Raw genomic sequence first — 27408 nt, 5'->3', positions numbered from 1 at the left:
AGTGTAAGGAACTGAAAAATTCTGGAATTAAGAAAACTCCTTGTTTATTTAGATGTTTTCTTGTGGGGAAATTAAAAGAAAAAACTCATTTTTTTCTAAGAACACTTTTTGAACTCCCGACCTCAGGTGATCCGCCCTCCTTGGCCTCCAAAGTGCTTGGATTACAGGCATGAGCCACCATGCCCAGCTTATAAGAACACTCTTTAAAGTTTTTATCCTTTCTCTCTCTAAATACTTCAAAATTAGACTTTTTAAAGAACAAACCAAATTGTACACAGTGCAGTTTTGCTCTTAAATTAGAAGTCATCACATTCACAAACTGCATTTTTAAAAATTCAGAATATTAGGCTGGGCGTGGTGGCTCACACCTGTAATCCCAGCACTTTGGGAGGCCAAGGCGGACAGATCACTTGAGGCCAGGAGTTCGAGACCAGCCTGGCCAACATGGCAAAACTCTGTCTCTACTAAAAATACAAAAATTAGCTGGGTGTGGTGGTGGGTGCCTATAATCCCAGCTACTCGAGAAGCTGAGGCAGGAGAATCACTTAAACCCTGGGGGCAGAGGTTGCAGTGAGCCGAGATTGTGCTACTGCACTCCAGCCTGGGTAACAAGAGCAAAACTCCGTCTCAAAAAAAAAAAAAAAAAAAATGCAGAATATTTGCATTTTCCCCAAATCTTTTCACAACAGATGAGATTCCCTCCAGAGTTTCTAGGGATTTGCTTAGTCAGAGAAAAATACTTTGTTTTTAATCTGGAAATAATCTTAAATTCATTTCGTCCTTATATATTAGACTAAGTTGATAATAGAAATATTGGTGCTTACAAAGCGTAAGAGTCTGCTGGGCAGTATACATAGAATTTCCTTCAGAGGTATTTATTACTTACATAAGAGGCAAATTTTCTGAAGGCCTCATTTTACTTAGCAGTGGTCATTCATTTTATTGTGGAAACACTTTGAATGGGTGTTTGCAGATCTGGTCCTGGCTAGATAATGTTGTATTAGATAATTGCCTTGGGGTCTGCCAAGAAAAAAGAAGTTGGAATTCTCAATGAGATGACTTTTATTTTTATTTTATTATTTTTTTGAGACACAGTCTTGCTCTGTCACCCAGGCTGAAGTGCAGTGATGTGATCTTGGCTCACTGCAACCTCCAGTCCCTGGGCTGAAGTGATTCTCCTGCCTCAGCCTCCTGAGTAGCTGGGATTACAGTCATGTACCACCACGCCCGGGTAATTTTTGTGTTTTTAAGATGGAGTTTCACCATGTTGGCCAGGCTGATCTGGAACTCCTTAGCTCCGGTGATCCACCTGCCTAGGTCTCCCAAAGTGCTAGGATTATAGGCGTGAGCCACCACACCCAGACTTTTCTCTCTTTTTAAGTTGGAGGACATAAAAGAAAACTGTACATTCACCTTATATAGAATACAAACTTGGTATTTCTGCTTTTGTGGTTCTTCATTCCACAGATTCCGTATCTAGCATGTAAGAATCTGGTCTTTCCTTTTTGGTAGGTGAGATGTCCCATCATGATATTTTGGATGCTGCTTCCCAAGGAATAAATGTCATCCTCTGTGAACATAGCAACACTGAACGAGGCTTTCTTTCTGACCTTCGAGATATGCTGGGCTCTCACTTGGAGAATAAGATAAATATTATCCTATCAGAGACTGACAGGGACCCTCTTCAGGTGGTATAAATGCAGAAACATAAGGATAACACATTCTACAAATCAGTTGGATGCCAACTTGAATTTGTAACATGAGTCAGTGGGACTGGTGTGCCTCCAGAAGAGTGTCTTAGACAGTATCATCATTTTCGGTTTGTTAATCTGATTCACCAAATGTTCTATCACTCATGAGATAAAAACTGTAATGTAACTACCATATTAAATAACAAGTATTCATTATAAACTCTAGGAAAGATTGAATAAAATCTGTTTACTTAACATTCTTTAGAAGGAGCTCAAGTAATTCTCTCCTTAGTTTTATTGTAGATGGGATGGATCAATTTGGGTTTCTTTGCCCTTGGTTACTTTAACATTATGCTTTGGGTATCAATACTTCTTTCTAGGTAGTAGCCTCTTTGCTGTGATAAGGTCTATTTGTCCCTGTTCCTAGTTCCACCTACATTCCAGTCTCTCACCTAAATTTCAGAATCAGAATGAGATTGATTTATCAATGTGTTGTTTTAAAACTATACACAATCATTATTCATATTACTATTACTTTATTGCTTTTTAGATGACTCACCTGTAATTTTTTTTTCTTCCACAGTCCTTTGTTACAGATTTCTGCTCTGTCACTTTCCTCTCCTGGGGCAATGAACTTGGCTGCAGGCAGAGGGCAGGGCCAGGGAGTGAAATTCCAGAGCAGAAAGAACAAAGTCAGCTATCTCAAAATATCATTCTGCTCCATTTAGTCTGGGCCCTTTATCCACGTGGATGCCCTGTTCTAAACAGCGCCTGCACTGGGCTTCAAGGCCCCTGCCTGCCTGCTGCTGGTTGGGCAGGGCAGATACCTTTCTCCACCCATGGACTGCCGTTTTCAGGTAATCTGGCTAAAGCAATATTCCCCCATTTTAGAAATTCTTTGATTGCCTTTATGATTTGCACTCTTTTACCATCCCACATAATAATTTTTACTTCATGCTTTTGTGTAAAGCAACTTTTTCTTATTTTTTATTATAGTAAATTCACATAATATAAAATTCACCATTTTATTTTCCTTCCCCAATTCACCATTTTAAAGTATACAATTCCGTGGCTTTTAGTACATTTACAGTGTTGTGGTACTGTTGCCACTACAGTTCCAAAATATTTTTCATCACCACAAAGGGAAGCCCCATTAAGTAATAACTCCCTCCTCCCATCCCCTGGATACTATTTCTAAGGATTTGTCTATTCTGGATATTTTATAAAAGTGGAATCATAAACGTCCTTTGTGTCTGGCACCTTTCACTTATGTTTTCTCCATTACTGCTGTCTTTTATGTTTCATTTTTTTCCTAGTATTTTGACTCCCTTATTTCCTCTTATATATATATATATATATATTTTAGTTTCTTAACCTATCTTTAAAGGAAATTTTATGTCACATCCATTATAACAAATATTTTTCAGGATTATTAAAATACAAAAGAACAGTGCTCAAAAGGAATGTCATTTTTTTTAATGTCTTTTTTTTTTTTTTTTTTTTTTGAGTCTCACTCTGTTGCCCAGGTTGGAGTGCAGTGGCACGATCACAGCTCCCAGCAACCTCTGCCCCCCAAGTTCAACCTGCCTCAACATCAGCATCCCTCAGCTGGGATTACAGGTACACAACACCATTCCCAGCTAATTTTTGTATTTTTAGTAGAGACGGGGTTTCACCATGTTGGCCAGGCTAGTCTTGAACTCCTGGGCTCAAGTGATCTACCCACCTCAGCCTCCCAAAGTGCTGAAATAACAGGTGTGACCCATTGCGCCTGGCCTGAAATGTCATTTTTAAGCTTAGTGTCTAATGACAATATTTTGTGTTGTTTTGCTGATTTAATAAATAAAGCCACGTACTGACATGAAATAGTGGTTTAGTAATCCCTTGTCTCCTCCTGAAAGCTGAAGGCTGAGGAAGGACATGCACATTCCCTCACAGGCTTCACATGAAAACTTCCCTGTCCTGTAGGACTTACAAGGCTGCCTTGGATGTCCAAATGGATGGTACATTCCAGGTGGAAGGTTGCAGATCATAGGGAATAGTGTCACCACCTTTGTTGTTGGGCATCCACGACACCATGTATAGTATCTTGTGCACATGTATTGGAGAGTGCTCCATAACAATCTAGATCAGGATCCAAATCTGACACTAGAGCAGGAAAGGAGTGAAGCTGGCCAGGAAGTGGCAGCAACAGTTCAGCCTGAGGCAGCTGCTGCTGGGCAGAATGAAGGTCAGTGTGGCCAAGTCTTCCTGATCTTTCGGGGGGCACAGGCAATCTGGATTTTTAATATGTGTGGTGTTAAAGTATATATACAGGCCTGGTGTGGTGGCTCATGCCTGTAATTCTAGCACTTTGGGAGCCTGAGGCGGGCAGATCACTTGGAGGTGGGCAGATCACTTGAAGTCAGGAGATCAAGACCAGCCTGGCCAACATGGTGAAACCCTGTCTCTACTAAAAATACAAAAATTAGCCGGGTGTGGTGGCGTGCGCCTATAATCCAAGCAACTTGGGAGGTGGAGGCTGGAGAATCGCTTAAACCCAGGAGGCACAGGTTTCAGTGAGTTGAGATTGTGCCATTGTACTCCAGCCTGGGCGACAAAGCAAGACTCCATCTCAAAAAATAAATATATTCAAAAGGCTGGTTGTGGTGGCTCATGCCTATAATCCCAGCACTTTGGGAGTCTGAGGCAGGTGGATCACCTGAGGTCAGGAGTTTGAGACCAGCCTGACCAACATGGTGAAACTCCGCCTCTAATAAAAATAAAAAAATTAGCTGGGTGTAGTGGCACACACCTGTAATCCCAGCTACTAGGGAGGCCGAGGCAGGAGAATCACTTGAACCCAGGAGTTGGAGGATGCCGTGAGCTGAGATCACGCCATTGCCCTCCAGACTGGGCAATAAGAGTGAAACTCCTTCTCAAAAATAAGTAAATTAATTATCATATATAAAAGGTAGATAGAGAGATCCAAGATGGCTGATGATTAGCAGCTCGGGCACGTACCTCCCAGTGAAAGCGCAAAGAACGAGAGGACGCCACACTTTGAGACGAATATTAGTTGCTCACGGACCACGAGATTCCCAGTGGAGGAGCTCCACGGGTCGCCAGGGCGACTCTTGTGGCCGGCGTGGCGGTTTTGCTGGTGCCTTAGCACGCCAGTTCTTGGTGCAGAGTCCGGATATTCCCGGGCAGAAAAGCACCATCAATCTTAACACCGCTCTTTAGGCCGGCTCAGTGGATTGCTCAGATTTCGGCGCAGGGAATCAACAAGTTGGACGTCAGAGACCCAGTTAGAAAGTCGGTAATTATAAAGACGACAGACGGACAAATATATAATGAAGGGAAGAAACCAGCGTAAAAAGGTAGAGAATACTCAAAATCAGAATGCCTCTCCCTCTACAGGGGATTGCAATTCCTCATCAGTAACGGAACAAGGCTTAATAGATTACGCCGGTATTCCAATAACAGAAGCAGGTTTCCAAACGTGGGTGATAAGAAACTTCTGTGAATTAAAAGAACTTATTCTAACCCAATGCAAAGAAACTAAGAACCTTGAAAAAAGGTTTAACGAAATGTTAATGAGAATGGACAATTTAGAGAAGAATATAAGTGAATTGATGGAGCTGAAAAACACAATACGAGAACTTCGTGAAGCATGCACAAGTTTAAACAGTCGAATTGATCAAGCGGAAGGAAGGATATCAGAAGTCGAGGACCAGCTCAGTGAAATGAAACGAGAAGACAAGAATGCAGAAAAAAGGATGAAAAGGAATGAGCAAAGTCTCCAGGAAATATGGGACTATGTGAAAAGACCTAATTTACGTTTGATAGGTGTACCTGAATGTGATGAAGAGAATGAATCCAAGTTGGAAAATACTCTTCAGGATATCATTCAGGAAAATTTTCCCAACCTGGCAAGGCAGGGTAATATTCAACTCCAGGTAATACAGAGAACACCACAAAGATATTCTTCAAGAAGACCAACCCCAAGGCACATAATTGCCAGATTTATTAGGGTTGAAATGAAGGAGAAAATACTAAGGGCAGCTAGAGAGAAAGTTCAGGTTACCCATAAAGGGAAACCTATCAGACTTACAGCAGATCTCTCAGCAGAAACCCTACAAGCCAGAAAAGAGTGGGGACCAATATTTAACATCCTTAAAGAAAAGAACTTTCAACCCAGAATTTCCTATCCAGCCAAACTAAGCTTTATGTGCGAAGGAAAAATTAAATCTTTTGCGAACAAACAAGTACTTAGAGAGTTCACCACCACCAGGCCTGCTTTACAAGAGCTTCTGAAAGAAGCACTATACATATAAAGGAACAACCAATATCAGCCTTTCCAAAAATATATCAAAAAGCAAAGAACTTTAACACAATAAAAAATTCACATCAACTAATGGGCAAAACAGCCAGCTAGCATCAAATGCTGGTATTAAACTTACATATATTTTAATTGGATAAAAAGCCAAAACCCATCGGTATGCTGCATCCGGGCCCATCTTACATGAAACAATACACAAAGACTCAGAGAGAAGGAGGAAGATTTACCAATTGAACAGAGAGTAAAAATAAACTAATAAACAAAAAGCAGCAGATGCAATTCTCACCTCTGATAAAGTAGACTTTAAAGCAACAAAGATCAAAAGAGGCGAGGAATGACATTACATAATGGCAAAAGGATCAATGCAACAAGAAGAGCTAACGATTCTATAGATCAACGAGATAGAAAATTAACAAGGATATTCAGAACTTGAACTCAGACCCGGAACAAGTAAACTTAATAAATATTTATAGTACTCTCCACTTCAAATACACAAAACATACATTACCACCTCACACCTATTCCAAAGGTGACTATATAATTGGAAGTAAATCACTCCTCAGTAATCGCATAGCATTTCATAGGTTTAAATTAAATATTGGTTGGCTGTTTGTTTGTTATCTTCTTCCCTTACTCCTTTCTGATTACATCATTAAGTATAATTATCAGTATAAAAGAGGTTTTCAATACCCATTACTAAATTGCATTCTAGCCTGGGCAAGAAAGCAATACTCCCATTCTCTCTCCCTCTTTCTTTTCCTTCTCCCTCCTCCCCATTCTCTCTCTCTCTTTCTCTTCCTTTTTTCTCCTTCCTATTCTCTCTCTCTCTTTCTCTAAAAAAAAAAAAAAAAAAAAAAAAAAAAAAATATGGCAAGACGCTGAGGGAATGGGAGGGTCAAAAGGACAATGAAGCATGGCAAGGGCTGCTGTACACTTTCTCCTCCCCCTAAAAAAACATTTTATTTCACTTTTCTGCATCTTTTACAGGCAAGATTCTCCAAGAGTAAAAAAAAAAAAAAAAAAAAAAGGTAGATACATAGGTGTTTGTGCACAGTTCCTCACTCATAACTCCCCTGTCCCTTGTTACAGTCTTTTGGGTGTGTTAAGCCTCAGGGGCAGTCCTCAGGAAAGAGTTCTCCTGCCTTCCTTTCACCAGTCTGTGTGAGCCACCGTGCCTGGCCTTTTTTTATTTTTATTTTTTGAGATGGAGTCTCACTGTCTCTCAGGCTGGAGTGCAGTGGCATGATCACAACCTCCATCTCCCAGGTTCAAGTGATTCTCCTGTCTCAGCCTCCTCAGTAGCTGGGATTATAGGCGCTCACCACAATGCCTGGCTAATTTTGTATTTTTAGTAGAGCCGGGGTTTCACCATGTTGGCCAGGGCAGTCTAGAACTCCTGACCTCGGGCCGGGCGCGGTGGCTCACGCCTGTAATCCCAGCACTTTGGGAGGCCGAGGCGGGTGGATCACGAGGTCGAGATCAAGACCATACTGGTCAACATGGTGAAACCCCGTCTCTACTAAAAATACAAAAAATTAGCTGGGCATGGTGGCGCGTACCTGTAATCCCAGCTACTCAGGAGGCTGAGGCAGGAGAATTGCCTGAACCCAGGAGGCAGAGGTTGCAGTGAGCCGAGATCGCGCCATTGCACTCCAGCCTGGGTAACAAGAGCAAAACTGTCTCAAAAAAAAAAGAACTCCTGACCTCAAGTGATCCACCCACCCCTGGCCTCCCAAAGTGCTGGGATTACAGGCGTGAGCCACCGCGCCTGGCCAACGCTCCCCTTTTGAGGACTACACTGGGTAGCAAAGGTAAAGATGTTGACCCTAAATACTTGGGAAGCCCTGGGGCCAGTGATAAATATAAAAATTGTTATGACAATCTAGTAATGAGCTTTGTGTTATATTCATGTTTAAAGTTATATTTTCCATAGCATCAGTCATTTCAAATTTGCTTTATTCAACACATAAAGGATGTTATAACTTAGGACACCCAAGTGGGTAGATCCCTTGAGCCCAGGAGTTCAAAACCACCCTAGGCAACACCGTCTCTCCAGAAAAAAAAAAAGCCAGGTGTGGTTGTGTGCGCTTTCTTCCTGTAGTACCAGCCACTCAGGAGGATAAGATGGGTGGATCACTTGAGCCCAGCAGGTCGAGACTGCAGCAAGCTGAGATGGCACCACTGCACTCTAGCCTGGGTGACAGAGACCCTGTCTCAAAAATAAAAACTCATAGGTATTTCATATTTCACCTTCATATCCTCACAACTACTACCTTTTGTGTATTAAGTGTTCAACACTAGACTATTCAGGATTATGCTAGAAGAGTCATTTTACCTCATTCAATGTAAAAAGTACATTCTGAACAATGCCACTGGCTCCACATTTGAATTAGCTGGAACAAAAAGAGTAAACTTCTGAAGTTAAGTCATTTTGTTTAAAAGTTAGGCAAAATCTATTAATCAGCCCCCAATTTTACTGATCTTTATTTTGAGGCAGGGTCTCACTCTCTCACTCACTAGGCTCGAGTGCAGTGGCATGATCACAGCTCACTGCAGCCTTGGCTTTCCTGGGCTCAGATGATCCTCCTACCTAAGCCTTCTGAATAGCTGGGATTACATGTTGTGTGCCACTACGTTCAGCTAATTTTTTGTATTTTTAGTAGAGACAGCATTTTCTCATGTTGGCCAGGCTGGTCTTGAAGTCAGGCCTCAAGAGATCGGCCCACCTTGGCCTCTCAAAGTGCTAGGATTACAGACATGAACTACCATGCCTGGTTCTACTGATCTTTTATACGCGTGATCATGTATTAAAATAACAAACAATGCTAAGAAAGTCCAGTTTCTGTGGCCGGGTGTGGTGGCTCACGCCTGTAATCCCAGTACTTTGGGAGGCCAAGATGGGCAGATCATGAGGTCAAGAGTTAGTTAGAGATCAGCCTGGCCAACGTGGTGAAACCCCATCTCTACTAAGAATACAAAAATTAGCTGGGCGTGGTGGTGCGTGCCTGTAATCCCAACTACTTAGGAGGCTGAGGCAGAAGAATTGCTTGAACTTGGGAGGTGGAGGTTGCAGTGAGCTGAGATCACACCACTGCACTCCAGCCTGGGCAACAGAGCAAGACTCTGTCTCAAAAAAAAAAAGTCCAGTTTCTTTTTTTTAGAACTAATTTAACTAATTTAGCAGTCCTTACACAATAAATTCAGTACTGTGGCAAATTATAAACAGTAAATGTTTGATTATCTCCTGTGCCTTTTTTTTAAACCATTTTATTAAGAGTACCCAGAAAACCTTTTAAGGTTTCAGTAGGTCTGTTCAATCTTGCCAGAAGCAAGTTAACACAGTAGAAGAAATTAGAGCCTTAGCAGTCAAGACATAACTGCTAGAGCCTTAGAGAAACTGATGCTGATAGTCAGCAAACGGCATACAGTAATATGCCAAGATCTTCACCAGATCTGTGAGATGCACTCATAAAGTTTCTTTTGAAGAACTTAAAAATATTTTTAGTAAAAAACCAGCACTACAAATTTACAAAGTGATTCTATCCAAATTGGCTTTTTATTTATTAATAATAAAGTCTCCTGACACACACTGCTTGCAAATAGTATAGACACAAAAATTATAAAAATAAACCAGCAGATATTTAGGGCAGATGCAAAACTTTGCACATTAGGTCATTATAAGCTAGATATATTAAGCAAAAAAAAGCAAAGTGCAAACCAGTAAGTATATTACCAATTGTGTGGTTTTTGTTTTGTTTTCTTTTTACGAACAGTCTTGGCTTAAACCAATTGTGTTTTTAAAAGGAGAGAGACAGATACTTTTACATATGCATAGATTATCTCAGGCAGAATAATTAAGAAAATGCTATCAGTGGTTGCCTAAAGAACTGGGGTATCAGGAAATAGGCAGGAAACTCACTTTCACTGCATATCCTTTGGTAGTATTAAAAAATTTTTTTAAATCACATTCATGTATAACTTTGAACATTTTGACTGGAGGTTATATTTAAGACTAAGCCCTTGGCTGGGTGTGGTAGCTCATGCCTGTAATCTCAGCACTTTGGGAGGCTGAGGTGGGTGGATCACTTGAGGTCAGGAATTCGAGACCAGCCTGACCAACATGGTGAAACCCCCACCTCTACTAAAAATACAAAAATAAGCCAGGCATGGTGGCGTGTGCCTGTAGTCCCAGCTCAGAAGGCTGAGACACGAGAGTCATTTGAACCTGGGAGGCAGAGGTTGCAGTGAGCTTAGATCACACCACTGCACTCCAGGCTGTGTGACAGAGCAATTCCGTCTCAAAAAAAAAAAGACTAAGTTCATGGACTTAACATAAAATTACTTTTTTTTTTAAAGGTTTTTTTGTTTTTAATAAGAGACAAGGTCTTGCTCTGCATCCAGACTGTAGTGCAGTGGCACAATCATAGCTCACTGTAATCTTGAACTCCTAGTCTCAAGCAATCCTCAGGCCTCAGCCTCCACAGCAGCTAGGACTATAGGCATGGCATGGGCCACAATGCCTGGATGATTTTTAAAATTTTTTGTAGAGACAGGGTCTCACTATGTTACCCAGGCTGTTCTTAAACTCCTGGGCTCCAGAGATCTTCCTGCCTTGGCCTCCCAAAGTATTGGGATTAGGCATAAGCCATTGTGCCTGACCAAAACTACTTACTTATATACCACAAGAAAATTATTTAAAAATTTCAAGCATTTTTGGAAATATTTTCATGAAAGAGGTTTACAAGATAAGAAATGAGTGAGAAATGCTGATGCAGTACAGATTTTATTGCAGTGATATTTTCAGGAAGAACTTCATTTCTAAGTGTCAAATATTTCAGGGGGTATGTGACAACTAAGCTGATGACAGTAGCCAAGGTTAGCCTTTTTTTTCTTTCCTAAGAAAAAAGTCTTGTGCAAATATTTAGGAGACTTGAAATCATCACTTTAAGGAAAAAACTGAAATATCTTACAGTGAGTTTTAGGTCTACTTGACAGAGGAATCAGGATTAATTTACAGCCAGCCATTAATATGCTGCTCACCTGCATGTTATTCAAGAAAACAAAAATATGTCAATATACAAGAATAATGAAATGTTTTATTTTTTGTCTTGAAAACAATTACTAAAATGTAATTCAGGATTTTATTTCTCTAGCCTGGCTTCTCACTGGTATCATGAAGGTCATGGCACAGACATTAACTGTTCCAAATATATGATGTACTGTTGCTGTGCTTTTTAGGCTGGGTAGATACCCTATATACTCTGTTTTTCCCACTATACCAACTGATTAGTATTATGATACATTCCCTCCCCTGCCCTCACCAAGTACATAGCCTCAATCCAAACGGAGAAAGCTGGATCACCCACCTCTTCCCAATCTATACCTTTTAAGTTGTTTTAGAATCAGTAAGAGATGACCTGCCCTCCCCATTACACTCGTTGGTTCTGACACACAGAATAGCAAACAAAGCCAATTTATGTGATGCCCATGTCTTTATACTTCCACACTCTGGAACAAACACACTTGCAAACAATCAGCTCGGGGAATGTTAAAAGGCCCTCAAAAAATTCAGAATAATATCTCTAAGTATAAAATAATTCAAAAACATCCAGTTCCAAATAGTCCCTGAGCACACTGTTCATTCCAGCAAGAAGTCTCCAGAGAGGTAATGAATGAAAGGCACATTTTCTCCAACTTGAGGACTGCTGCATAGTACTAGACGGTACCAGCCAGGCTGATCAAAAGTTCTAATTGAGGACATCCCCCCTTCCCAAATTTCAGTCTCGTATGCTGGAAAAATAATTTAATGTCAGATGTAAACACAACACTTTCAACTAGAGGAGTGGCAGCTGGGGTACGACCCTTCATGGGAGGTTCAAGAATAAAGGAAAGCTTCATGCCTCCTCTTCTTCCTTTTCCAAGAAATCAGTCAATGTTCCATTATCAACAGGAATTAATAAATACTCTACTCCATCAGTTCCCTGAAAGATGTAAGAATACCTGTACGTTAGTCTTTCATAAGAGGTATATGAACTCTTCTATTGTAGAGACTAAAGAAAAAATGAATTTATTTCTTTGATGTAATATTTTAAACATATAAGTATAAAAATTAAGGCAAAAGGGCACACAGTCATATATACTTAAATATACTGAGTTAAACAGCATTACAGTGGGAAAGACAACTAACTAGAGGGTGGACAGGTGGGTATTTATTTTTTTCATTGTGCTTTAGATCATTCTTCACCTTCCTGCCCTGTCCTGAATCTAACACTATTGATGTCTCTGTTCTTTCTTGCCCCTTTCAACAAGATCTTTCCCTGTTGGCTTTTAAATATTTAATGCATTCAAGTGTGTCCAATTTTTCAGTAACCCTCACTAGACTCCTTCATTCCTCTCCATCTATTACCTTATCTCTGCATCTCTCCAGGAAAGTTGGCTATGATGGCAGTCTCCATTCCCACACTTCTCATTCAACACAGTTCAGCTGAGCTACTGTCCCATTATCACATTGTTTGCTTACACCATCAGGAATTTTATATCCCTAAATATCACAGATATTCTCAGTCTTCATCTTTTTGGCCTCTCAGCAGCATCTGACACTGCTGACTATCTTCTCTGCATGAAAACATGATTCTCTTGGCTTCTGTGACATCACATCCTGGTTTTCTTCCTAGTTCTCTGGCTGTTTCTCTCAGATCTGCAGGCTTATCCTCTACTTGGCTTGTTAAAGGTCAGACTTCTAGCCTTATCTCCTAGCTTTCTAATCTCACAAAATGTCCTCCCTTTAGGCTGTCCTCTAATGCCTGGTTTTAGTTATAATCTAAATACATAAGAATCATAATCTTCTATCTCCAACCCAGATCTTTCCTCTGGTTTCTTGTCCCAGGTATCCAACTGCATAGTTGACATTTCCATTTGGAAATCTCAAAGGAACCTCAAATAGAGTTGTCTAAGCTGACTAAGATCATGGGCTCATCATCTGTCTCCCTAAAATGTTGCTCTTTCAGAGTGTGTGTGTGTTTCTTTTTGAAACAAGGTTTCATTTTGTTGCCCAGGTTGTGTGTGTGTGTGTGTGTGTGTGTTGTTCTCTTTGAAACAGGGTTTCATTCTGTTGCCCAGGTTGGAGTGCAGTAGTGTGACCATGGCTCGCTGCAGCCTTCACCTCCTGGGCTCAAGTGATCCTCCCACCTCAGCCCCCTGGGCAGCTGAGACTACAGATGCGTGCCACCACAACCAGCCCATTTTTTTTGTTTTTGTTTTTGATAGACAGGGTATCACTGTGTTTCCAGGCTGGTCTTGAACTCCTGGGCTCAAGTGATCCACCTACCTCAGCCTCCCAAAGTGCTGAGATCACAGGCATGAGCCACCACACCTGGCCTCCTAGTCTTCCTTTAGATCTCAGCTCAGTGGTCTCTTCTGATATCTATCCATAATTATGTCAAATCCACCTATTTAAATAAACTCTTTCAGAACTATGTACCTTCTAATCATAGGACTTCCTTACAGTTATAATTTTATGTGTGTGATTACTTGACTAATGTCCATCTCCCCCATTAGACTTTAAGCTCTATAAGAAAAGCAATTAGGTTTTTGCTTACTACTGTATCCTAATACTTAGTGCAAATCTGATACGTAGTTAGTACTCAATAAATGAATGAGGAAGAGGGAAAAAACACAGGAACAGAATTATTTGACTCACATCATATTTGTAATTGCCTATCACTCTGGACTAGAATACATAAGGAGTTTTCTGCTTTGCTCTGAAGCAGGGTATTTCTACCATGGCTCTTTCTCCAAACTCAAATGGCACTTGCCTAAATGAATCTCTGTGACCCAACATGGAACTTAAGTTTCAAAATCAGGTCTGAGTCAAAGGTATACTTGTCCTTGAGTAAATAACATGGACTATTTCTGGCATAAATGCTACAATAGCAGAGTCTTACCTTCTTTGTTCTTATAAGCTTGTGGTCCCTAAATTCTGTTAACTGGGCCCGGAGTGTCAGATCACTATTGACGAGGAATGCCTCCCGACACTGCTGGTAAAAATCTTGAAAAGAAAGGCCTGGCACGTTCAAAAGGAGATGAACATAAGTCAGCACTTACGATATGACCCGATATACAAACACCCGTATGAAAACTCAGAATAAAAGTGCTGTTTGCTTGTTATTCCAGAGCAGTCAACAAGTATTGACAGGACTTTTAAAGACGCAACAAGGAAGTCATGAGAGCAGAACAATTATTAAAATGTTTGTTAATCTCCTAAGATGCCTAGAATATGAAAAATATGTAATTGGCAGATACAGATCCATAGTTAGCATAGAAAATTTTAAAAGTAAGCTGGGTTTGTCTTCCAATTTATGTTGGCAAGCACCTCACTCAGCAGTGGATCTGTAGAGCTGCTTGAAAATCTGCTATGTGGCAGACATACTCAACATGAATGACCACTTACTCACTGTTATGAAAAACTGCACTGCTGTCATTAAATTCCAGAGAAAGGAAATGTATGGGGTATGGGAGTAAAACAAAAATTATGCAATTGAATGTCATAAACATTGGGTACCAATGTAAGAAGGGTTATCCTGGTTGTCCAGCTGGTACTTTATTAGTAGCCTGAAAATTCCCCTAAAAAAGCAAAAAACAAAAACAGGAATTTAAATCCAAAATGTTAACATCAAAAGGCAACAACTAATAGTAAAATATGCAAAGAAAATGTCAAATATTTAGCCTATCTGCATTATCTTCTATTCCTCCAAGGAATATCATATCCTTGCCTACTTAAACAGAAAGTTTTTTTATTTTTTCTAAAGAAAAATATAGGCTGAATGTGGTGGCTCATGCCTATAATCCCAGCACTCTGGAAGACTGAAGTGGGAGGACTGCTTGAGCCAGGAGTTTGAGACCACCCTGGGCAACACAGTGAGACTCTGTCTCTACAAAAAATTTAAAAATTAGCCAGGCATAGTGGTACACACCATGGTCTCAACTATTCGGGAGGCTAAGGTGCAAAGATCACTTGAGCCTGGGAGCTTGAGGCTGTATCTGAGCAACACCCTGTCTTAAAAATAAAGTATGAAAGTATTTTTTTTCTTTTTAGGTTAGTCTTGGTGGAAAACTTGGAATACAGAATAACATCTAAAGATAAAAATATCAATCCCGGCCGGGTGCGGTGGCTCAAGCCTGTAATCCCAGCACTTTGGGAGGCCGAGGCGGGTGGATCACGAGGTCAAGAGATCGAGACCATCCTGGTCAACACGGTGAAACCCCGTCTCTACTAAAAATACAAAAAATTAGCTGGGCATGGTGGCGCGTGCCTGTAATCCCAGCTACTCAGGAGGCTGAGGCAGGAGAATTGCCTGAACCCAGGAGGCGGAGGTGCGGTGAGCCGAGATCGCGCCATTGCACTCCAGCCTGGGTAACGAGAGCGAAACTCCGTCTCAAAAAAAAAAAAAAAAAATCAATCCCATATCCCTAAGATAACAGCCATAAGCACTTGGTGTTGAGATCATACTGGGTATGCTGCTATCTCAAATCTTTGTGCAATGAGGCAGGTGGAAATAACATGAATTCATACATTTATATACTGCATATACCACTTTATACCTTGCTTCTTCACTTTTTGATTTTTCCCATGTCTTTAAAAAACTTCTCCTAAACAAGGTTTTCTTTCCTTTTTTCTTGCTATATGTAAGAAGAACCAAGGAAGTTTTAACAGCTGCTTATCTATCATGTACCATAAACTTACCATTTCCCTATTGGTTTGGATGTTTACATTATTTCTAACTTTAGATTAAAAATAACTCTTAATGGATGATTGGATGCAGAAAAAATTCTGCACTAAATAAAACTAGCCTAGTTCTTCATATTTTGAATTATTTCTATAGGAGAGTGAACCAAGTAAAATTATGGGGTTGGAAGCAGTGTAACACAAGCTAAGACTCCCATCAGTCCTTGGGTATGCCAAAAACTTATGCATTTTCATTTTTATGCAAGTCCAGAAAACAATTACTATAAGGTTTTTCTTAATGATCAATTCTCAGCAAGGTTTGCTATTTTTCAACACTTCGTCTTGTTAAATATAATTCTATAATTTTATGTTTTTGGCAGGGGGTAAGGTTTGTTACTAAAAGCTTCTTTCAACAGGGTTAATTATGCAATTTCTTTCTTTTTTTTTTTTTTTTTTTTGAGATGGAGTCTTGCTTGTCACCCAGGCTGGAGTATAGTGGTACAATCTCAGCTCACTGCAACCTCTGCCTCCTGGGTTCAAGCAATTCTCCGGCCTCAGCCTCTTGAGTAGTAGCTGGGACTACAGGTGCATGCCACCACACCTGACTAGGTTTTTCTTTTTTTGCCACATGTAAGAAGAACTAAGGAAGTTTTAACAGCTGCTTATCTACCATGTACCAGAAACTTACCACTTCCCTAATTGGTTTGGATGTTTACATTATTTCTAATTTTAGATTAAAAATAACTGTTAACTGCATCTCTACTAAAAACAAAAAGTGTTCATTGAGATGATCCAAAATATGATTATAACTTTGTATTTTTAGTAGAGATGCAGTTTCACCATGTTGGCCACGCTGGTCTCAAACTCCTGACATCAAGTGACCCGCCTGCCTCAGCCTCCCAAAGTGCTGGTATTACAGGAGTAAGCCACTGTGTCTAGCTAATTATGCGATTTATTTTTTGCTAGCTTATGCTATAACCAGCTTGCATTTATTAATTCACATATGCCTCTTGGTTAGGCTGCTGTAAGGAATTGAGATACTATACAGTAATGTTTAAGAGCATGATTTTTGGAGCTGGGCATATCTGGATCAAAGTCTTTGTGCCATTGACTATCCACCTTAGTGATGAGGATCAAATGAGGTATTGCATATAAAGTGCTCAATGTTTGGATCAGAATGTTCAATATGTAATGAAAAATTTAACCATAAAATTTAAGTAAAAGCCATGAAAAGTCTGGTTTTTCTCCATTATGACCATTCAGATGCTCATATTCAGAAATATCAAAATATATTAAGAAATAAAAAGTTGGTACTCTTGCTTTATTACTGGGCAATTTGATAGATTACTGTTGACTTGTCTGCCTATTGCATATATCCAGTACTGGTAACTAGTACTGGTAACTATTATTACTGTAACTTCTCTTAATCCTTCAAATTAACTAGAGACTTCAGTATCACCATTAAAACCTAGTAATGCATATCTTAAAATGTATAGTTTTTAAAAAAGAAATATGGTTTTCATCCTTACCTTGCGTTAGGGGTAAGGCTTCGTAAGACATGAGTCAGGGAGCTAAGTGGCAGGGATCCAGACTGTTTCACCAGAAGAGAGTTCTCATAGGAAGTTTCTTCAGTATAAGGACTAAATGTAGTCGTTTCATACCACAGCCAGTTAAAAAGACTCTGCTTTGCATGATCCCACACTAGCACATGATCAAAGAAAGCGAGAATTACAAATTATTTTCATATTGTCATGTTACTAGATTCCACTTTACAAAAGAATGAGAAAAAATTAAATAAAAATAAATCCCCAGGTTTTTCATTTTTGCCACTTCCATATCTAAATCAAGTAACTCACAATCTAATTTCATTTTCAATCAACATCTGAACCTTTATTTTTACATTAAGCATAAATTAAAATCTTAGCACTACAAATGCATTCTTTTAAAAAAATCAATAATGTTTTAACAATTTCTTCTACAGGATTATCAGAAAGTCTGTGAATTCAGTTCATAAAATAAATATTGCAATATTACAAAAAGAGAAAGAGACCAAAATAACAGTTGGGTCTCTTCCCTCCATTTAACTTTAGACTAAAATATCCTCATTCAGTATCTGAATTTTTATTTCCAAAAATTATGTTCTAAATTAGATTGAGTACACTTTTTTGGCAACCTGTGTTTTTAAATGTGTAAAAGGGGATAAAGCATACTAAAAACAGAAAAATTTTGGGATTTACAACATTGGTTTTGTAAGACTGATTATCTCTAGAAGGAAAAATAGTAACATTTAACTTACTGAGAGGAGCGTTGAGGTGGTCAATGGATGCTATAAGGTAAATGTTATGCAAAGATGACAACTGACCAATGATTTGCTGGCTCTTCTCTCCTCTCAACATCTGGCTATCCAAATTGTGGATGAGAAGGAAGAGTTCTAAAGAAGAATCTAAAAAGAAAGGAAATGCAATTATTATTATTATTATTTATTATTATTATTATTTTTTGAGACGGAGTTTCGCTCTCATTACCCAGGCTGGAGTGCAATGGCGCGATCTCGGCTCACCGCAACCTCCGCCTCCTGGGTTCAGGCAATTCTCCTGCTTCAGCCTCCTGAGTAGCTGGGATTACAGGCACGTGCCACCATGCCCAGCTAATTTTTTGTATTTTTAGTAGAGACGGGGTTTCACCGTGTTGACCAGGATGGTCTCAATCTCTTGACCTCGTGGTCCACCCGCCTTGGCCTCCCAAAGTGCTGGGATTACAGGCGTGAGCCACCGCACCCGGCTCTTATTATTATTTTTAGAGGGTCTTACTCTTGCCTACGCTGGAGTGCAGTGGTACAATCATAGCTTACTTGCAGCCTCCAACTCCTGGGCTCAAGCAATCCTCCCACCTCAGCTTCCCGAGTCTCTAGGACTACAGGCATATGCTACCACACTTGGCTGTTTTTTTGGTAGACATGGGGTCTTACTAAGTTGCCCAGGTTGGTCTTGAACTCCTGGGCTCAACTCAGCCTCCCAAAGTGCTAGGATCACAGATGTGAACCACCATGTCCAGCCAAAATCCAATAATTATTTTTAGTGATATTTCAGTGATTATTTTCTCTACCACACATAATGCCTATGTATTAAAAAATACATCAAAGTAGTATAGGATAAAGTAACAATTGCTTAGGGATATGTAATTTATTTGAGAAGTTATATCATTTACTCATAAAATAGGCAAGACATGATTATCACTTAAGTAAGGCCCTAAAGAAAGCAGTTTTGTTTTTTTTGAGACAAGTTCTGGTTCTGTCATCCAGGCTAGAATGCAGTGGCATGATCTCAGCTAACTGCAACTTCCACATCCTAGGCTCAAGCCATCCTCCCAAGCAGCCGGTACTATAGGCATGTACCACCATGCCTGGCTAAGTTTTGTATTTTTTCTTGAGATGGGGTTTTACCATGTTGCCCAGGCTGGTCTGAAACTTTCGAGCTCAAGTGATCCGCCCTCCTTGGCCTCCCAAAGTGCTGGGATTATGTGTGAGCCACTGTGCCTAGCCTAAAGAAAGCAGCTTTAATAAGGCATGGGATATAGATAAGATGTATGCAATTGCTTGAAGGTGAATTTGTACATGTTTTATTACAATGTGGGAGTTGAAGTATACCAAAAAAACAGAAAAAACAAAAACAAAAAGAGTGCTCAGAGATTATAGACAACTTGAAGGCCAGGCACGTGGCTCACACAGTCAGGAGTTTGAGACCAACCTGGCCAACATGGTGAAACCCTTTCTCTAATAAAAATACAAAAAATCAGCCAGTGTGGTGGTGGGCGTCTGTAAACCCAGCTACTTGGGAGGCTGAGACAGAAGAATTGCTTGAACCTGGGAGGCAAAGCTTGCAGTGAACCGAGATCGTGCCACTGCACTCCAACCCGGGCAACAGTGTGAGACCCCATCTCTCTCTCTCTCTCTCTCTCTCACACACACACACACACAGACACACACACACACACACACACACACACACACACACACACAACCTTGGATTATCACAAAAGCCAAAGGAAGAGACCAAAAATGGGGTTGCGGGTGGTTGAGATATTGCTCAAGGCATCAGGAAGTTCAGATAAATTATAAAAGTCAGTGAAGGAAGAATTTTGAGGATGGAGCTGTTGATATTACTAAATACAGCAGAGCTCAAGATAAGGAGGCGCCAAGGTCAATGGGCTTGGTAAGAAGAAAATTACAGGTGATCAAGCATACAGTTCTGATAGCACAAAGGAAATAAAAAAGAAGACAGGACATGTCTTCAAAAATATGAAACCATATGAAAATAGAAAAATAAATCCCAGCACTTTGGGAGGCCGAGGCGGGTGGATCACGAGGTCAAGAGATCGAGACCATCCTGGTCAACATGGTGAAACCCCGTCTCTACTAATACAAAAAAAAATTAGCTGGGCATGGTGGCACGTGCCTGTAATCCCAGCTACTCAGGAGGCTGAGGCCGGAGAATTGCCTGAACCCAGGAGGCGGAGGTTGTGGTGAGCTGAGATTGCGCCATTGCACTCCAGCCTGGGTAACAAGAGCGAAACTCCATCTCAAAAAAAAAAAAAGAAAAAAAAAAAAGAAAAAGAAAGTAGTGTGAAGGGGCAGCTGAATCAGGTAAATTTTATTTTTAACATATATTTAAAACCCATGGGTATTGGTAAGTCTCTCTAAAGACCTGGCATACATGATAAGAGTATAAGTCAGAGAGCAAATAAATTTCTCTTCTACTTGGGGGTGGATGGGTAAGAGAGACAATATAGTGACAAAGATTCTGAGATGACAAATTGTGAAAATCCCAGGTTCCCTGAAATCTAGAAGTCACCATAGTCAACAGTATCAAAACCAAAAACACCCCAAAGCACACATAGATGCACACAAATATAAAGTGACTTAGGCATCTAGTTTAATGAGCATATGAACAATATTGGGCTGTCTTACAAGGATCTGTGGTAAAGGAATAAAAAGCAATGCTTCTGGTATTCTTTAAGTAGGAGAATTTATGTTGAAAACTAAAGACAATACAGAAAAAGCTAAAATTATAGGAGTAAAATATTGCAGCAACTGATTTTTAATTAAATAATAAGGCGGAAAGAACTGAAAACAAACTAAACAGATTTGTTTATGATAACCTGCTAGTAATTCACTATATGCCTACATAATCAATGAATGTGATGAGAAATGTTCAAATATGCAGTAGTTTTAGGGTTCTGAGAAATATATATACTTGACTCTCATTATATTAAGTTCTATAACGCTGCTGCAAATCCTGAATTATTGAATACTGAACCACTTGTTCCCAGAGGAAATACAGGGTTAGGTTCAATGTATAACTTTGTTTTATGTGTGCTTCTCTTTAAAAGCAATTTTATTTTTATTTATTTATTTATTTTGGAGACAGAGTCTCGCTCTGTTGGCCAGGCTAGAGTGCAGTGGTGTGATACTGGCTCACTGCAACCTCCAACTCCCAAGTTCAAGCAATTCTCCTGCCTCAGCCTCCCGACTAGCTGAGATTACAGATGTGCACCACCAGGACCGGCTAATTTTTTGTATTTTTAGTAGAGACGGGGTTTCACCATGTTGCCCAGGCTGGTCTCAAACTCCCAGCCTCAAGTGATGTGCCCGCCTTGGCCTCCCAAAGTGCTGGTATTACAGGTATAAGCCACGGTACCCAGCCTAAAGGCACCTTTATTTTTAATATACACTGTTGATCCATTAACACAGAATTCACAGTCAAGAACACTAACTCATAACCGAAGGAAGTTTATATCTTTTTCTCTCAAGGCACATCACAGCCTTCTTGTGCTTGGGAGCACTAGACAGTATTTTAACACTATGCTTATGGGCCATTTTAAACAGCCAAATCACTAACATAAAAGCAGAAAAATGTGAAAAATGTAGCACTGAACAGACTGTGAAAAGGACACTTGTTTATAGTATGAGAGTTGAAACAAGGCAGAGCATTGCCTTGTTTGACTTCTGCTTAGAATGTGTACATTGGGCAATGAGAACTTTTTGCCACTCTGTGCATGTCTCACTTTGCAAAAGTGCCAAGAATATTGATTTTGGGATTACAAATAAATGTTAGCGAGCAGGTAAATTTGCTATTAGAGAATTTGTGAATAATAAGAATCAAGTCTACCTGTTTTCAAATGTGTAGAGTTGGTATAAAAATGTTTATTGTCAGGCTGGGCTCATGCTTGTAATCCCAACACTTTAGAAGGCCCAGGCAGAAGGATCCCTTGAGGCCTAGGAGTTTGAGACCAGCCTGGGCAACATAGTGAGACTCCATCTCTACAAAAGATTTTAACAATAGCCAGGCAGGTGGTGTGTGCCTGTAGTCCCAGTTAATGGAGAGGCTGAGTTGGAAGGATCACTTGGGCCCAGAAGGTTAAGGATGTAGTGGGCCATGTTTATGCCACTGGACTCTAGCCGAGTGACAGAGCAAGTCTCAAAAAAACCCAAAAAAAATACTGTCCATTTCTATAGAGGACTGTAGATAAAATGGGTGTAGAAGTGTGAAGGGAAATTTGGGACAGAAAGCTTTTCAGGTTAAACAAAATGAAGAGAAAACTAAAGAATATGCTAGAATATTGACAAGATAAAAGTACTATAGAAATAGAGCTAGGATTATTGTCGTTATCAATAAAATTATCCATCAAAGCAGTTAGGTATTCTCAATTACTTCTCTTAATTCTTAATTCAGTCATTACAAAATGGCAATTAACTGTCAGAGACTATATAATACTATTTCCAATTTTCTGACATACATAACCAAAACATTCACACCAAAAGAACCAGAGATATTAGTATATATAAAATTATCCTAATTTAGTGACATATAAACAAAATAAAGAAATTTTTATTTATTTATTTTTAGATGGAGTCTTGCTCTATTGCCCAGGCTGGAGTGCAGTGGTATAATCTTGGCTTACTGCAACCCCTGCCTCCCGGGCTCAAGTGGTTCTCCTGCCTCAGCCTCCCAAGTAGCTGGGACTACAGGTATGCATCACCAAGCCTGACTAATTCTTTTGCATTTTTGTAGTGATGGGGTTTCACCATATTGGCCAGGCTGGTCTCAAACTCCTGAACTCAGTAGATCACCCACCTTGGCCTCCCAAAGTGCCAGGATTGTGCCCGGCCAAGAAATAATGTTTTATAAAAACATTAAACAATATAAAAATATCAGACAAAGATGTACCACTCAAATGGAGGCACTATACACAAGCAAAACTTAACTTAGAAAATTATTCTGAAATAAGGGGCTTTTGGATATACAAATTTAAGAAAGTGAGACTAACTTTTTTCTTTCCTATTAGTTACATTCACAGAAAAAGTTCATAGCAAAAGGACAAATTATTTCAGAGCACTGAGATAAGTGCCATCATTAAAATAATCTTTTTGGGCTGGGTGTGGTGGCTCACACCTATAATCTCAGCCATTTGGGAGGCCAAGGCAGGAGAACTGCTTGAGCCCAAAAGTTCGAGACCACCCTGGGCAACATAGCAAGACCTCATCTCTACAAATAATAAAAAATCAACTGGGCATGGCAGCACACGCCTGTGACTGCAGCTACCTGGGAGGCTGAGGTGGGAGAACTGCTTGAGCCTGGGAGGTCAAGGCTGCAGTGAGCCATGATCGCATCGCCGCACTCCTGGGCAATAGAGAGATTGTCTCAAAAAACGCCCCCCAAAAAACCAAAAAATAAAATAATATTGTATGTATATAAATACATGAATAAGTAGAGGTATATGCTTAACTTTACCCTAAAACTACAGAGCATCTACTTCATGTTACCTTCTTTAAATTTGTTTACTATCCAGTCTAGCTGATCCAGTATACTGCGGAAAGTACCCATATGATCGAGGACTTCTTCTGTTATAGAATTCAGGACCTATATCATGAATGTGCAAGAGGTACCACATTAATTACAATTTATTGTCATATAGGACAAATACAACTAGAAAATCAAACCCTTTTTTAATAAATTAAAAATGAATTTGGATTTTCCAAAAGTTTGAAAAATTACTTCTAAAAATTCTACTGGTACTTGAGTATATCTAGTTCATTGTTTTTGGCCTAAGTTGTGGCTAAAAGAAAACAAAAAGAACAGCAAAGATGTAAAGGTAATAGGTAATATAAGAGGGCAGGAAAAACAAATGAAAAAGCTCCCAAGGACATAAGAAACATTAGGAAAATACAGTTCTATCAAAGGATACAGGACACAAACACTACAGACACTTTAAAAAAGGTATACTACATGGCTCAGTATCCAGCACCCAACAGCTTTAATGTTCAAATGATGAAGAGATATTAAGCATTTGAAATAAAAATAATCTATGATGAAAGTATTATAAAACTACAGCCTTCACATCCCATCCTGTTGCATTTTAAAGCATTTTCATAGTATGTAGTTTTTGCCTAATAAAGCATTTTCATATTATATAACAAAACTGAAGACCCCATAATTCCCTCCTTCAGAAGTACCACTGATACTCAATATAGTAAACAAAGCTAACAGTTTCCTAAGTTTTAATACATGTCAGTTACAAGGCAGGACATTCAAAGATGGTTTCAAAGCTAGATTCTTCTGCGTCCAAACACATAGTATTAAGCACTATACAATCCTACCACTGTGAAGGCTAAAACAAAAATTCTTTAAATTTAATACTCCAGAATGAGATATAGCATCCTCATTTATGTGGGGGCATGAATTGGCAGAGGATATAATGTTTTTCCTTTAACATTTTTGAAACTTACTGATTTCACACTGATTCCAGGAAAGAAGCCATTGATGACAACGTGAATGGAATCTTGCAGCATAGTGGTTCGAAACCTTTCTAGTAAATCTCTCTTAGAACCCAAACCATAAAGCACAATGTTGAACCCAAGGCTGTTAGGAAAGATAGTATTCATGAAATTAAAGTTCAATAATTCTTATTGCCAAGTTTATTATCAACCAGTTTCCTTAAATTAAGTGTATAAAAAGTACAGGAAAGGGGTAGGTGCACTGGTTCAAGCCTATAATCCCAGCATTTTGGGAAGGCAAAGGCAAAAAAGTTTATATAATTTTTTTTTTTTTTTTTTTGAGACAGAGTGTCACTCTGTCATCCAGACTGGAGTCCAGTGGCTCTCTTAGCTCACTGCAATCTCAGCCTCCCAGGTTCAAGCAATTCTTCTGCCTCAGTCTCCCAAGAAGCCGGGGCTACAGATATGTGCCACCACACCTGGCCAATTTTTGTATTTTTAGTAGAGATGGGCTTTTGCCATGTTGCCCAGGCTGGCCTTGAACTCCTGGGCTCAAGTAATCCACCCACCCTGGCCTCCCAAATTGCTGGGACTACAGGTGTGAGCCACCACGTCTAGCCAAAAATACTTTTATTAAAAAAATAATAATTTAAAAATTGTCAGGGTGTGGTGGCTGATGCCTATAATTCCAGCTACTCAGGAGGCTGAGCTGGGAGGATCACTTAAGCCAAGGATTTTGCGAGTGCAGTGAGCTATTATGGTGCCACTGCACTCCAGCCTGGGCAATAGAGTAAGACAGTGTCTGTTAAAAAAATTAATTAATAATATATATTTTTTCAAGATGGAGTTTTATGTTGTCGCCCAGGCTGGAGTGCAGTGGCACCATCATAGCTCACTACAACCTCTGCCTTCCAGGTTCAAGCGATTCTCCTGCCTCAGCCTCCTAAGTAGCTGGGATTACAGGTGCCTGTCACCACACCCAGCTAATTTTTTTATAATTTTAGTAGAGACGGGGTTTCACCATGTTGGCCAGGCTGGTCTGAAACTCCTGGCCTCAAGCGATCCACCAGCCTCGACCTCCCAAAGTGCTTATTTATTTTGAGACAGAGACTTGCTCTGTTACCCAGGCCTCCCTACTCTGTCACCTCCACCTTCCAGTTTCAAGCAATTCTCCTGCCTCAACCTACTAAGTAGCTGGGATTACAGGCATGCATCACCAAGCCCAACTAATGTTGTATTTTTAGTAGAGATGGGATTTCACTATGTTGGTCTCAAACTCTTAACCTCAGGTGATCCACCCACCTTGGCTTCCCAAAGTACTGGAATTACAGGTGTGAGCCACCATGCCTGGCCAAAAATGAACATTTAAAAGTAACTAATGAGGGATTAACAGAAAGCTTTTAAGTAGGAAAGTAACATCTTCTTTTCAGAAAGATCATATTGGCTATGTTTGAAAATGAATAGGAAGGAACAAAACTGTGGAAGATGAACTTAGTTGTTATAGGGAAAAATGTAACACGTCAAGAAGTCAAACACTAAAATTTGGAAACTGATTAGATGTGGAGAGTGAGGAAAAGAATACTTAAGAATGACTCGGGGCTGGGCATGGTGGCTCACACCTATAATCCCAGCAGTTTGGGAAGCCAAGGCAAGAGAACTGCTTGTGCCCAGGAGTTTGAGACTAGCCTAGGCAAGATGTTGAGACCTCATCTCTACACAATTAAAAAAAAAAAAGTTAGCCCAGGCATGGCGGCATACATATATACAGACCCAGCCACTCCAGAGGCTGAGGTGGATCGCTTGAGCCCAGAAGGTCGAGGCTACCTTGATCTGTGCTCACACCCTTCTGGGCGCCAGAGTGAGACTCTGTCTCTTTAAAAAATAAAAAATAAAATAATAAAAACAAAAAAGACTAAGTTTTCTGCCAGATAGGCAACTACACAAATGGAATGACTAACATTCACTCATTCACTCTGCTGGATAGCAGGGGAAAGTGGGAACAATGGGCTTAAGAGGAGTTTAATTTTATGCATGTTGAATTATTTACAGGACATCCAAGTAGAAACTTTTTTTTTTTGTATGGAGTCTTGCTCTTTTGCCCAGGCTAGAGTGCGGTGGTGTGATTTCAGCTCACTGCAACCCCGCTTCCTGGGTTCAAACGATTCTCTTGCCTCAGCTCCCCGAGTAGCTGGGATTATAGGTGCCCACCACCCCACCTGGCTAATTTTTTCTATTTTTAGTAGAGACGGAGTTTCACCATCTTGGCCAGGCTGGTCTCGAACTCCTGACCTCGTAATTTACTCGCCTCAGTCTCCCAAAGTGCTAGGATTACAGGTGTGAGCTACCATGCCCAGCCCCAAGTAGAAACTTTTAATATACATTCAGATATCCTGGTCTGCTACTGAGAGTAAGGTATGGGTTGGAGGTAACAGTTACATGAGTCATTCATATACAGAAACCAACTGAAGCCAGGAGAGTGAATGAGACCACCCAGAACACCAAGCGCTAGAGGTGAAGCTAAAGTCCAGCTCCGTGATTGTTTACAAAGGTCAAGCAGAAATAGTATGTGATGCTTTCTGGCAATGCAGGATAACCTAAAAATGGAAGAACAGAAAAGAAGTAACCTCCAAAGATAGAGATTACCAAGGTAGAAGTAGCAGAAATAAAGAGGCAAGGATCAGTGAGCTAGCAATTCCAATGATCTTGCTGATGCTAAGATCTGGTCTGAGAAGCAAAGCAAATTCAGTTATCTGAGTTGACATACTGGGAGAAAAAAAAATGATGGGCTGGGGACAGGATTAGAGTGAAGAGTAACTTTACAAATTTATAATGCATAGATCCATAAATAATTATTGAGAGGAGCTGAGGTTTTTGCAGGCAAGTTTACCATTCCCTT

General features: G+C 40.0%; 2 protein-coding genes across 11 annotated transcripts in view; one reads left to right on the top strand and one right to left on the bottom strand.

Moving 5' to 3' along the window:
* The window catches only part of NIF3L1 (NGG1 interacting factor 3 like 1), a 45544-nt gene that overhangs the window by 14499 nt on the left and 3637 nt on the right, over positions 1-27408 (top strand). For 6 of the 7 annotated variants that reach the window (XM_012446129.3, XM_012446130.3, XM_012446128.3 and 3 more), the window contains one exon: positions 1513-2936. The exons of the other annotated variant lie outside the window; for it this stretch is intronic. In XM_012446129.3, coding sequence (XP_012301552.2) covers positions 1513-1697 — 185 coding nt within the window. In that variant the 3' untranslated portion in view covers positions 1698-2936. Of the gene's footprint in view, positions 1-1512; positions 2937-27408 lie in introns of those variants that run through there. 7 annotated transcript variants of the gene reach the window in all.
* The window catches only part of ORC2 (origin recognition complex subunit 2), a 57688-nt gene continuing 39832 nt past the window's right edge, over positions 9553-27408 (bottom strand). For 2 of the 4 annotated variants that reach the window (XM_012446126.3, XM_064373185.1), the window contains exons 12-18: positions 24525-24657; positions 23562-23658; positions 18036-18182; positions 17269-17440; positions 14576-14637; positions 13959-14077; positions 9553-11996 (exon numbers count right to left, since the gene is read on the bottom strand). In XM_012446126.3, coding sequence (XP_012301549.2) covers positions 11910-11996; positions 13959-14077; positions 14576-14637; positions 17269-17440; positions 18036-18182; positions 23562-23658; positions 24525-24657 — 817 coding nt within the window. In that variant the 3' untranslated portion in view covers positions 9553-11909. Of the gene's footprint in view, positions 11997-13958; positions 14638-17268; positions 17441-18035; positions 18183-23561; positions 23659-24524; positions 24658-27408 lie in introns of those variants that run through there. The other 2 variants (XR_001106416.3, XM_064373186.1) reach the window with 2 other exon arrangements.

The sequence above is a fragment of the Aotus nancymaae genome, unplaced genomic scaffold (genome assembly GCF_030222135.1).
Source record: "Aotus nancymaae isolate 86718 unplaced genomic scaffold, 86718_ANA_hifiasm-v0.15.2.pri h1tg000008l, whole genome shotgun sequence".
Lineage (NCBI taxonomy): Eukaryota > Metazoa > Chordata > Mammalia > Primates > Aotidae > Aotus > Aotus nancymaae.
Note: the sequence above shows the minus strand (reverse complement) of the source record. Positions and strands in the feature narration are given on the sequence as shown.